At 44.4% G+C, this 13,860-nt stretch overlaps 1 protein-coding gene across 1 annotated transcript in view; it reads right to left on the bottom strand.

Annotated features, from left to right (window-relative positions):
• Positions 1–12,272, bottom strand: part of carmil2 (capping protein regulator and myosin 1 linker 2) — a 65,450-nt gene extending 53,178 nt beyond the window's left edge. Inside the window, exons 1-4 of the mRNA XM_064337924.1 lie at positions 12,116–12,272; positions 6,940–7,034; positions 6,022–6,072; positions 2,983–3,042 (exon numbers count right to left, since the gene is read on the bottom strand). Of these exons, the coding sequence (XP_064193994.1) occupies positions 2,983–3,042; positions 6,022–6,072; positions 6,940–7,034; positions 12,116–12,155 (246 nt within the window). The 5' untranslated portion in view covers positions 12,156–12,272. The remainder of the gene's footprint in view (positions 1–2,982; positions 3,043–6,021; positions 6,073–6,939; positions 7,035–12,115) is intronic.
• Positions 12,273–13,860: the final 1,588 nt, after the last annotated feature.

The raw sequence follows: 13,860 nt of genomic DNA, 5'->3' as shown, positions 1-13,860 counted from the left end.
GTATTTATAGTGTGAGACCCGCTCAATTTGATCACCGCTTAATGTGGATAAATGTAGCCTGACTGATTCTGAGTTCAGTGCCTTTGAGAAAGTGCCTTTCCCAGCATTTGAAACCAATTTAAGGTTTGCTAGCAATTTCATTTATATAACTTATAAATAGCAAAAGTCCAAGTATGGAGCCCTGTGGTACACCTTTGTTTATATCCAGAAATGCTGTTTGTGTTCTGTCCCCCACTACGGCTTGCAATCTGCCTGATAAGTAATTGTGGAACCAATTACCTGCAATGTCGTCAAGATAGCGTCTGATCTATTTCATTAGATTTGATAGTTGACTTTATCGATCGCTTTAGATAAGTCGATAAACAAGGCAATGCAGTACAGTTTCCTGATGAGTGCTCTCACTATGTCATTGATTACAAGTGATGCAGCAGTGATGGTGCTGTGTCCAGGTCTAAAACCAGATTGATATGGATTCAGCATATTATTAGTGGTTCATAAAGCTTCCAGAATCTTTGCCGGGCTGGACAATTTTGAAATCAGACAGTCATTTTTTACATCACTAGCATCACCCCCCTCTACACAATGGTAAAATATGGGCAGCTTTCCATATGGTCAGGATACATCCAGTATCAAGTGTAACATTAAAAATGTTAACCAACGGTCTGGTAATCAGTGGTTCCACAAGCCATTAAAGGCCAGGATCTAGTTAACCTCACCTGTGGATTTTTTTTTACATCCACAGGCAGTAGTGGATTTAGTACCTGGGTTCACTGTTTTCACCAACAGTAAGTACAGCCATGTTATATCACAAAAGTGACAGAAAGAAAACAAGCACAAGATTTCTGTCATGTCATTTAAGAGGCTTGTTGTCACTGTCTTTATTCCAGTTGCTAAACAGCCAGATGTTGTCAAATGTCACTCATAAGAATGGGGTGCCAGTGATGCAATCTGAGAGCCAGGCGCTTCATTAAAAAGGGCATGTTAGTTTAAGGCCTTGGTGGCTAATTTGATCATTGACAAGGTGCATGCAATTGCTTGGAGTAATTTAACTGTCTTAGTTTTATTGTATATATGTTGTATTTATGTTTGTTCATGTGCACTCGCTTTTCTATATTTTAAATTTATTATATTGCTTTGTATAATCCTCTTATATGTATACTGTGTTCAGACATTTTATATGTGTAAGATAATAAAATAAAAAGGGTCAAGAGACCCATCAAAATTTCTCAATGAACATAGTTATTTGATATAACAGTACTACACATGCACGCACACATACACACATACACACAAACACATACAAACTCAGTACTAGTCAGAGTCACGTCAAATGTTGAAGCATTACATACTCAAAACTTAAAGAACAGAAACTCAAAGAAACAGTTTTGAAAATCAAAAAATATTAAAGCAGTGGATTATTTATGTCCAAGCTTACCAAATTCGAACTTCTTCCCATCAGTCTTTAGTCAACTGGCTAATAACTGATGAGGAACTGTTATAAGGAAGTCTCTCACACAAAAAAAAATATATTTTCATTGGTGAGAAAATCAGTTGCGGGAAAGGGAAAGGAATACACTCCCTGCCATTAATTTACATGTCCAGCTTGCGCAGAATACAATGTTCTCCCTGTCAGCTGGCAGAATTACACAGGGTGCTTTCACTCTGACCCAAAGTTTCAAGACCTGTCTGCCCAATTAACTCACACATAGCACATTTTGCATGCAACCACCAGACCAATCCTATGGCACAAAGCAGTTTGTTTCAAACTAAAGTCAAAGTCACTAGTCCAACAAAGTGAGTGCACCAACAGCTTGAACCACCTCATACACACACACACACACACACACACACACACATATGCATGCACACGCACATGCACACGCACACACACACAGCTTCTAAAACTTTCCATATTAGACCACACAGGGATATTACGGTCTCTATCCTCAACCTCAACACCATCACTGTGATCACTGACATGTTTATTCAGAGCTGAGCTGTTCATCAATCAAGAGACAGAAAATTCTCACTGGCAATTAAGAAAGAACGCCATGCCATGAGCACGATTCAGGCAAGATAATACACTTAAGAACTCCATAGTTCCTTCCAAGCCATTGCAAAGGCAGTGGTATAAAAGAATATCACAGCAACTATACTTTATTAATGCACTTCCTGTCATCGTGTAGTGTCTCCGGATTGCATATTATCAGGTGATGTTTTTCAGTGCAGATAGGCCACTCCGCTTGTCACTGGCTGGCTGAGATTGAGCCCACCCCCCTACATCCCCCCGCACCCCTCAAGGTCTACCTCCCCTGTCTGGATGACTAGTAGGGGTCAGCCTCTATCTCTGACCGGTGGCCTAAAAACCGACAACTGGCAACCGTCCGTGACAACCCAGCCACCGGCTATCTGTAACGACACGCAGACTCTCGCTCCGGTCCAGCGGGGCCACGGCCCGGCAGATTTACTGGCTGCCTGAACTCCGCTGTCACTCTGAGGAGCTACAACAGTTTGGTTCAGACGCGGATGGAATCCGAAGCAACCACAGCAAGCCACGGTGCGGTCAGTGTCTCTGATCTGGGAGCTTAAAATCATTTTTAAAAGAGTCCAAACCCTACAGAGCTCACTGTTCTCAGCACTAAGTGGACTCATTTAGAATATGTCCGTGACAATGCAAGAACAGTGGAAAGGGACAAACTTAACTGAAACACAAAGTGAGGATGTAGCTTAACCTCATGCAGTTAAAGTTAGTAGACAGTCTTTGGTTTACTTGATTAAGATTAGCACACTGTAAAATGCTCAGCGTTAATGTCAATTTAACAATTTACTTGAGTCCAAGAGGGACCAAATGTACCCTGCTCTAGTAAAATGTGCTCTGTCAGAATTGATTTAAAAATAAACGTTTGGCTGTGTAGGGTGTGGTGTAAAGTGTGGCTTCTCTTAGTTCGGTTAAAGCTAACTGAAGTTGAGGCTTTAGTTTACCTGCTCAAGATTCCCGATGATGATGGCATATATCTCCAAGTAACTGAAAGAGCTTTCCACCTGCAGGCAGAGGACACGATGGAACTGAGGTTATCACTGCAGTGCACACACGCTCTCGCACACTGAGCAGGCATGGTGACTCACAACGGTAAATGAGAGCAGGGGGAGAGAGAGGGAGTGAGAGAGAGGGGGGAGAGAGAGGTGGTAGAAAGAAACAGACAGACTGGGGGAGAGAGAGGTGAGAGAGACAGAAAGGGGGCAGAGACCAGGGCCAAGAGGAAAAAGTATAAAAAGTAAAGGGAAAAAGTAGACGACAGGTTCGGGGTGGGGGGGGGGGGCATAGAAGAGTGGAAGGAAGGAAGAGAAGAGGTGTGTAGTCATGGGCGGCAGAAGCGTTTAGACAAAAACCAGAAATAAAAAAAACAGTGACCATGCACGCACACACCAACACAACACTACATTTGGTTTTATGGACCACAGGCTCTTTCCAGTGGAACGACTGGCCACACAGTAACATTTACTGTTACATGAGTCAGCAGAAGGGACCTTTACATAAGAGACACTTAAAAAAAAAACTTTTTTCTGACAAATTCCCACCTGAAGGTTTATTTATAACAAACAAAAACTGTTACTACTGTATTTCTGTTGTGAATGCGTGTGTCTTCAGTGTTTTAGCAGTGAATTAAACTGTATTCCCTTTTAACCACATAATATCAGAGAAGAGCGTAACCAACTGTCACTTTAACTCCCCCTTCTCTCTCTCAATAAAATGTAATTAATGCCAAAGCATACATCCATCAATGAACTAAATCTGAATATTACAATAATAACCATAATAATAATAATAATAATAATAAATCAACAAATAAAAACATTTTTACATGTTTGGTGTGGGTGGTCACTCAGAAGCCCTCAGGATATGATAGGCAAACATGAACTGTGCTGCGATTGGGGCTGTTGGTCCTGCTAACATAATCTCTCTCTCTCTCTCTCTCTCTCTCTCTCTCCTCTTCCTCCCCCCTCTCTTCTCTCTCTCTCTCTCCTTCTTCTCTCTCTCTCTCTTCTCTCTTCTCTCTCTCTTCTTTCTCTCTCTCTCTCTCTCTCTTCTCTCTCTCTCTCTCTCTCTCTCTCTCTCTCTCTCTCTCTCCATCCTTATTTCTGGCATAACAACAAAGTCAACACCTACAGCAGTTATCCCATAATGATGATATATGTACTGTAACACTGTAGCACCATGCGCCTCATTTAGAAAATGAGAAAATGAAGAGTGCTTTCAGACATGCTCAGATTAGCATTCCCCTCACCCCTAACAGTCTCCACTCCCTTCCACTCCCTGTCTCTTCCTAATTCTACCAAATCCAAATCCAAGTCCCTTCATTAGCATGACAAAAAACATTGCTAAATTGTCACATCTTTTTGAAAACAGCACAAATTAACAGCAAAGAAAGAAGAGCAATAACACTCACTACTACTACTACTACTACTACTAATAATAATAATAATAATAATAATAACAATAATAATAATTTTATTTTCAGATGGTGCTACCTATTCATTGTCACTGGGGCAATGACATGCGGCTACAAACTGGGCTATCTTTCAGACACTATGCTCTCTCACCCACTCCCTCCCCTCTCTGAGCTCTGAAAGGTAATACCAGACCTAGCGCTGAGCCTCAGAGTGTTTGCTGAGTCACTATTTAACAAAAATCTACCCTCCCCCTGAAACTCCTGAAAGACCTGAATGCTCTGCAGCTCACCCTGCCCCCCCCTGCCCCCACCCCCCCACCCGCCCGAAACCACCCAACCCACCCAGCTCCTTCAGTTCAACGGTCACCGATTTCAAAAACAAAATCTCAGTGGGTCAACCAGAAAATCAATTAAATATTTCAGGTAAGAATACACAATCAGAAGTTCAGGGGGGATGGCGGAGGGTCTGGACGGTCTGTATTGCATTTTTCACTCACAAGGGGGAGCTGTACACAGCAGAGGGTCTTGCCGTAGGGCAGGCCTTCCCAACCCTGTTCCTGGAGATCTATCGTTCTGTAGTTTTCACTCCAAACCTAATAAAGCACACTGCATTCGACAGCTAGAGAGCTCATGAAACCTGCTAAATAGCAGAATCAGGTGTGTCAAATTAGGGTTGGAGTGGAAACATACAGCCAGTAGATATCCAGGAACAGGGTTGGGCAGCTCTGCTGCAGGGTTTCAATTGCAACCGTGATATGGGGTTTTAAGCGATATTCTTGTTTGTTTGAAAATTTGTTCTCTCACTGGCTGGCAGCAGCTGCAACGTAAACCTCGCCAGGATACCCACAATCCTTTTTGTCGGCTCTGTCATTGCCCCATCTGTCTGTATGTGACATGCCAACAAACAATCAGTGCTGGCTCATGTGCCCAAACCGGTCTCAGGACCGACCCGTCACTACCAACCTAGCAGTGCCCCGTCAATAGGAGTGGGCAGTATTTAAAATGTGTGAATGTGTTTGCAGGTATGCATTTTATGTGTAAAACAGCTTAGCCTGTTTATTTGAATGATACCTCTGAACTAGCTGCAAATTAACCCATGCCTTTCGATAGCAGTTTACAGGTGATTTCCATGAGGTATTCAGTAATCTGTGACAAAATGCATTTCTCTAAGGCGCTCCAAATCTTTCCGTGGAGGATCACGAGTCATAATGTGGCTGGAGGTTTCTGTGTCAACTCACCGTGTCAACACATCACTCACGATATCGTCCAATACCACGACACACCTGTACACACACATTCAGATATATGCGAAGAACGCAGATTCCAGCTCCATACACCGACTGATCCTGAACGCACACCCTTCCCAAAATATTTTGGTGTCAGACTAAGGAGTGGGGAAATTTAACCTGGACTCGTTTTTTGGTGTAAAGAAGTATAGGTTACATATTCTGATAAACACGTGAAGACACACATACATACACTCAATACTGCATACTTCTTTCGTAGAGTGGTAGTGCGACAGAGTGGCATGTCATAGTTCATATGAAACAGACAGTGCCTTCCGATTTACCTTGACTGGCTGCTTGCAATGGAACATATAGGCTCTCCACATAGTCATGACCTGTAGCCAAACAAAATGGAAATAACATCAGCTATCATTCCACAATGCAGTTTGTATACGTGTGTGTAAACATTAAAGCAAGAATAAAAACCTTATCCATTCAAGCAAAGAAAGGATAAACCCACACAATTTTGAATATTAATGGTTATGATGAATACTGCCAGTTTTGTATGTTGCAAAGGAGGGGCAGGATGATACACCATTCTAACTGGGAAGGAACCTCCTGGTGTTCAAATAGCTTCACCCAGTGGCCAAAAGTGGTAACTGCAGCTCAACCAGCAGGCAAGGATGAAAGGTACATTTTCGCTCCGGTAAATAGCAGGGACATCTTAGAGGCCTGCAGGATATTTCTAAAAAAAAATGTGACCACTCCATCTGAGGCTTGTCTGCGGTATCTGGTGCTCATTTGAATTAGATTTAGCTCATTTGATTTAACCCTTGACAAAGGAGGCTTTTTGGAATGTTTTTTTCTTCTTCTGAAAAATCAGTATTCTAGAACTCCATTGCTTTCAATTATCAACACTGATTGTTACATCATCATTAGAATGTTCAGTTGAGAACATTCTAATCATATAATTGTGATCTTAAAGGATAAATGGTTGCCTTAAAGGGTGTAGGAGAATGCTCGAACAACACCAACTAAATGCCCAAGGTTGCTACAACGCTACAACAGGCACAGGCTGGGAAGGTTAGTGATGTACCCACAATGACATTGTTCAGATTTTCCCGGCAAGTGCTCAGTACTAAACAGGGCCTGAGACTGCTCCACTCAGTATTGCACGTAACAGGATGATGTGATGCATTGGTTTAGCCTTTGCACATCCAGGGTTTGTTCCTGGGAGAACGTTCGCTCTCCGCGACACTCACCAGAACCCTGCTCTCCGCCCGGGTCTTGGACTGGTTGAGCTGGACCTGCACCATGAACCAAACCTTGTGGGGCTTCAGCAGCTGGGCGATGGCATCTGGAAAGAGAGCAGACGACGCGCGCAGACGCAAGGGGATCAGATGCGCAGACACGCAGACGGACAGCAACGGGCAGGCAGGCAGGCACAGGGGTGGAGGTGAACAAACACACAGACCATAAGCAACAGATATGAATACAGAGCCTACAAAGATACTGATGAACAGGGACAGAGAGAGAGAAACTTTCCCTTTCTTTTAATGGGATTGTTCACTTTCTGGAGGTTTAGGTACTTAAAGATGTTTCTGGCAACCTGTTGTCTTTATAGTGGCTGGTACAGGGGTTAAGTGAATTAGAGTAGGCACTGATGAAAGCATTGAACATTGTATCAATCCTTTCTTAAGCAATATTATTTCTCCACCTTTGTGGGCACAGTTTGTAGTATTTAAACTACTATTTTGTCTGCTTGAATATCACAGATCTTCTATTTTTTATAGTTCCTATTTTTACTACACCTGCAGTAAAAATGCACCTGCACTAACTATTGACATTCATCTTAGCGCAGCTAGCATCCTCTTCTTTTCTGGTTTGAAGTGTAGAAATGCACATCAAGTATCTTCAATGCAGCTTGTATACTGACATTATGTTTCCAGAGGCAGTTATATGAACACATTCCTTTTATAGCCATCAATGACTATTATAAATATGAATATCAGTTTTCATATTGTGCTGGTACTTCTTTCCTTGAGTGCAGAGGTCACAGGTTACATGTGCTAATAAGAAATAGATCCAACAGAAAGTAAGATTGAATTCAAATTTTAAAAAAAATTAAAATCAGGTAATATACACATGGACAATATCCAGGGGCATAACATCATTGTGCAAGATGCTTTGGAGTTACATTAAGTGTAGCTTTCACATTCACGCTGAACGTAGAGATTCTTCATTTTGAGGACTGTATTTGTACTGCATTAAATTCACAGGCCTTTCACTGGGACCTCTGACTTGCCAGGCACTGAGCTTCTCAAGGGCAACAAGAAGATTGTGTGACAGGAGATGCGTACATGTGTGAGTGTGTCTTTCTCTTTCTCTCTCTCCCCCGCCCCCGCCCCCAAACCCTCCTTGCCGTGTCTGACACCATGTTCCCCAGACCATATGTTGGATAAAAGCTAAATGTTGGTTCCTGATTTAGAGCATGTCAATGCAGACCTAGAGAATATTGGATAAGGTTAGAGGTCATTGTGTGTTTACTCAGTATTCACAATATGTGTTAGACATAGCCAACTTTTTACTTCGTTGAATTTGCTACATGCTTATGTATTAGCCATTTACCAATCAGATTTAGAATCATGCATATCATTAGTAAAACCAATCATGTATTAGCCCCTCAGTTCAGACTCATCCTTTGTTGTGTGTAGGAGCTGGACTCTCTGCAGAAGTGAACCTCATGTCAAACTTCGGTTCTGGAGGGACGCAGTGTCAGCTGGTTTTCAGGGTGTTCTCGGTACAAGTGTTTCATTTATGTCATTGATTGGCTAAGGAATCCACACACCTTGTTTTCAAGGCCTTAATTGGCAGCTGACTGAAAGGAAAACACGAAAACCCGCAGACACTGCGGCCCCCTTGGGATTCAGTTTGGTCACTATAAGGCAGTGGTGTCAAACTCATGCCATGGAGGGCCGTGTGTATGCAGGTTTTCATTCCAGCCTCAGATTTTGATTATATAATTAGTTAAATTATTTGCTGAATTAAGGATGCAGGTTTGTGCACAATGGTGACCCGACATCTATGGTGACCCGCATTGTCTAAATAAAAATTTTCTTATATTCTGTGCTTCAATGCAGTTAAACGCATATGGCTGAATGAGTAATTGGACTCAATTAAGGCAGCATTAATTGGTTGGAATGAAAACCTGCATACACACGGCCCTCCATGGCATGAGTTTGACACCACTGCTATAAGGGGAGCGTTCTATCTGCCTAACAACACATCGAAATCGAATACAGTAAAGCTGAATTTTTTTTAACTCCAGAAAATGAAGTATCCCTTTAAGTCTCAGGTCACAGAGAATGGACCAGCGCAGCGGTAACCAACCCTGTTCCTGGAGCTCTACCATCCCGTAGGTTTTCATTCCAACCCTAACCAACCCTGTTCCTGGAGCTCTACCATCCCGTAGGTTTTCATTCCAACCCTAACCAACCCTGTTCCTGGAGCTCTACCATCCCGTAGGTTTTCATTCCAACCCTAACCAACCCTGTTCCTGGAGCTCTACCATCCCGTAGGTTTTCATTCCAACCCTAACCAACCCTGTTCCTGGAGCTCTACCATCCCGTAGGTTTTCATTCCAACCCTAACCAACCCTGTTCCTGGAGCTCTACCATCCCGTAGGTTTTCATTCCAACCCTAACAAACTACGCCTTATTCAACAGCTAGAGAACTTGTTGAGCTGCTACTTAGTAGAGTCAGGTGTGCCAAATTAGGCTTGAAATGAAAACCAACAAGCTAGCAGATGTCCAAGAACAGGGTTGGTTACCGCTGGCTTAATGCATGTGGGCTTAGGGCTTCAGGGTTCAGGAAGAGTGCCTGTCAACTGATTCTGTTTCACACAAACCCAGTGTTGCCATAATGAGATCCACACAATTAGGCTAAGTCAGGTCAGGCTGGCACACTGACAGAGGCTAAGTGAGCTGAACCACCCTCGTGGAAGGCTGCAGTGTCTGTGGACTTTAATTCCAGTCAGGCACCTCTCTACCTAATTACACTAATTATTAGTGAGGTTAAACCGAAGAAGTTAGCAAAAAAAGGTGAATATCTTTAAATTTTTTTGTTAGCTGGGGAAACATACTCGTGGTTCTACCTGGAATTTGGTCAAACAGTTGCTTGGGCTACTCTCTTTCACAGCTGCAAAACAGCTGTCTGTTTCTGAACTGGTTCAGGTCTACACTATTTGGCAGACTCTCAAGTGTAACAAGCAGGGCTGCTGGGTGAAATTCTCAGTCCCGGACAAGATTATATTATACCCTCTCCTCCAGGGCCCGAAGCAACATACTGTACCTGGTTGTCCCTTCCTGACGATGTCCGTGGCAACAAGATGGCGTCACATCTACACATTTAGCAAGTAAAAAACTACTTTGACAAATAACTACTGTCCAGAAAAAAGTTGTTTTATTCCTATTTTTAAGGTTTAGCGAGGTCTTAGGGAGTTAAATCGCTTTATCTTCAGATAAACCAATAAATAAAAAATAAGGGTAATGGAAGTTTTGATTTTGTTGAGGGCAAACGCAAGAAAAGCCAGGACTTAGTCCAAACCTCAAACCCTGGAACGAAACCCTAGGAGTCAAACGGTGCGTCTTCCAGTTCCAAACTTCCCACTCCCCCTGGATCAAATGTGCAAATTGGATTTTGGGAATCATTGTGTCAAAGGGGCTTAATTATGAAGAACTCAATGCACCATCAAATGTGTGATATTACCCCATGCAGAATTCTGTGCTAAAAATAAAATGTGTGCGGTCGGCCAGTTTCATGTTTTGGCAGCCTTTGTGAGGCCTTTGTCCATCAATTCTCACACTCTCCCTTTTGTTTAAACAATTCTGCCATTAATTAGATGTCTTTCTATGAAGGTCTTGCTGGTGTGGGCTGCAATGAATTACTTAAAAGTTTTTTTTTCTTCAAAAAGTTTTTCTTCGTCAGTTTTGTTTCATGGGCTCACAGACAGTTATGCAAAGCTTATCCGAAGGGTGCATTGAATCTTTGGTTCTTTCTCCTAATTAAGGAGCAGTGTGATGTTATTCATTGCCAGAATAGTTTGCACAATGAATCACTTGATTAGTTCCTGAAAATTCAGCTGCAGTGGCTTCATACACAGAGCCACCTGGTGGAGGATCATCAGAATACATGAAGAGACAAAAAAAAAAAAAGATCCCAGCAATTAACTACTGTTCAACATAGAACCCTTCTGCATTAGCAATGCCACTGCTATATCACTATGCAGTATCCTAAACCAAGCTATATTAATACTATGCAATACTCTCTAAAATATGCACTGTGTTGCACCCTGTTCCATTATTGCAGTATGCTGCGATATCCTCCTATACGCCGGCATAATACTGCCTTGCCTTGGAATATGTACCAGTATGCACCTACCTGTATCTCTGCTACACTCTATGGTGGCCATCTGCATTCTGCTATATTGCTGTTGTATAGTATCCTTTCCCTGCAATGATAACTGCTGTGCTCAGCTGTATTACCAGGTACCCTGGAGTGCCATTGTTCCACCACTGTTACGACCTTCTAAATCAGTACTGCTTCACTGTGCCGTAGCACTGCTTTTACCACCGGTAGTGGTGCACTCGATTGCACCTGCAGCCGTGCCTGAACCTGAGCAAAGCCACAAGCGAGCTGCACACCAGAGAGGCGGCGAGCAAAAGCAAGCAGCGTTCAGGCGCACCCGCTACCCTTTGTCTGCAACGGGCACGGAACAAGCACCCAAATTTACATTCGTTAAATGGTCTTTGTGAGGAAATACATTTAAGAGTATATATGGAGCAGGAAGGAGGTACGGATACATTAATGAGGGTGCAGGCATCGGTACGGCGAGACAAAGGAAGAAGGCGAGAAGGAAGACTGAGGACGTCTGAAGACGAGTCTTCAATTTTCCCCGCAACAGATCAAACGAGTCCTGAGAGCAAACATGTACACGCATACGCAGAAGAACCTGGTGATGTCTTTAGCTGCAAACTCTGCAGCAATGGCCTCCAGAGCAACGTCAGTTTGAGGCAGGCTGGCATCTCAAACTCAAATCCTGGAGGGCCACTGCACCTGCTGGTTTTTTGATTCGTTCATCAACTTAAATGCTTCGTTTAAGCCACTGATTGGTTAAAGAGTCTGGACATCTTGTCTCCAAGGCCTAAATTGGCTGCTGATTGAAACCCTGCAGACTGTGGCCCCCAGGACCGTAGTTTGAGACCCCTGCCTGACGGGGTTCGAGCTCCGCTCGGTGCACCGGCAGCGGCCCAAGACTTCAGAGTCTGCAGTCACGCAGCCCGGCGGAGAGGAGAGAGCCACCGTTCAGCACAGAAGCCTGGAGAGGGAGGGGACGGGACGGGCACCCCGGCGCGAGGGCGGAGGGCGGGCGCCCCTTACCTTGAAGGCCGAAGGAGACCTCCGGGCTCTCGGAGACCATGGCGGCGGCGCGGGGAACCTGTGTGCAGGAGCGGGCGTCGGGGCAGCGCGGCGCAGGCAGGCTGACGCAGGTGGAGCGCAGACACACATCCTGCACCCGAGGGGAAAATGAAACCACACGCAGAGCGGGACTGCCACAGGAAGCGCCGCCTACGTCTCCGCTCTGGCTGACGCGCAGCGTGCCCCCACCCGCCGCTCCGCTCGCTGCAGTTCGTGAGGCTCCCCGCAGCGCTGCGAGCACGTAGCGCGCGGTGTACGTTAGCTGCTAGGCGGTAACCTCTCCCACCCTCCACCCTCTCTTACTCTTCACCCCGGTATTGTTTTGCGCTTATGGGTGTGGGCCCTGCTGGGCTGGGGTCAACAGGAAAGGGGGGGGGGGGGAGTGGGTCACAACTCATTGACTGACAGCAAGACATAACACAGGATGCTCGATCTGAAAAACTACACAAAAAACCACCAAAACAAACACAAGCACCTCCTCTACCTGGTGGGCGCCCGTTCGCATTTGCCACTTCACTTAAGACGCTGTTGACCTACATCTCTGCTCAAAATGGCTTCCGCTTACCTTCTTTTTCATAAGATGTAGGTTAAAGCGTTCGTTGGCCAGAAAGTGAGCACCGAAACAATTTTACGATTCAGCAAAACAGGCTTTAAACTGTTGCACACTGCAGTTTCGTTTTCCATTTCCTGCATGTTGAATTACTCACCGTTAGAAAAAAATTCAATGCATGCAAAATACTGTATCATATAAAGAGGTCATAACTAAATGTTGAAGGGTACTGGAAGCACACGTCACATTTTCAAAAACTCAAGATTTTCAGTAGTCTAAGCAGCACACATTCTGACATCAGACCACTGTATTTGGAAATCAGAGAACCGGGGCGGCACGGTGGTGCAGTGGGTAGCACTGTCGCCTCACAGCGAGGTTGTGGGTTCCAATCTCGGCTTGGGGCCTTTCTGTGTGGAGTTTGCATGTTCTCCTCGTGTCAGAGTGGGTTTCTTCCCACAGTCCAAAGACATGCAGGTAGGCTAACTGGAGACTCTAAATTGCCCAGTGTGTGAGTGAATGGAGTGTGTGCCCTGTGATAGATTGGCGGTCTGTCCAGGGTGTATTCCTGCCTCTCGCCCAATGCAATGCACACTGGGATAGGCTCCAGCACCCCCCGGCCCCTGCTCAGGATAAGCAGGTACAGATAATGGATGGATGGATGGAAATCGAAGAACCCAGCTCTCCAAAAAATGATGCCATTATTAAAACACCAAGATGTTCCTTCACCAGGTTTCAACCATGTGTAAAAATGCATTTTGTCCTTAACTGTGGATTTTGACAGCATATCCTGTGCATGTACAGCACATTCGAGAGACAGAAGAAATATTATGGTCTTTTATACAGAGATGCTGCATGAGAGTGAAACTGTACCCCATTCTCTTTTTCAGGACACCATGATGAGACATTCTGGATGAAGTGCTTTCCGTCCTTCACTCAGAAAATCGCCCTTGAGCTGATCAGCTACCCATGAACAGACCGCCTCTCAAACTGGACAGATTCTCAAAGAGCTGTGTCATTCCTGACACAAAGAGCTGCCCCAAATGGGAGGGGCCAAGCTACAAAGGGTGTGGCCAAGCTCCAAAGAAGATGGTCAGGGTGGGTGTTAGCGTTACACTAAACTCCACCCATCTGGAGCTAGACCACTGCCCTTTGGAGC

Source organism: Anguilla rostrata, chromosome 5, assembly GCF_018555375.3.
Source record: "Anguilla rostrata isolate EN2019 chromosome 5, ASM1855537v3, whole genome shotgun sequence".
NCBI classification, from domain to species: domain Eukaryota; kingdom Metazoa; phylum Chordata; class Actinopteri; order Anguilliformes; family Anguillidae; genus Anguilla; species Anguilla rostrata.
Note: the sequence above shows the minus strand (reverse complement) of the source record. Positions and strands in the feature narration are given on the sequence as shown.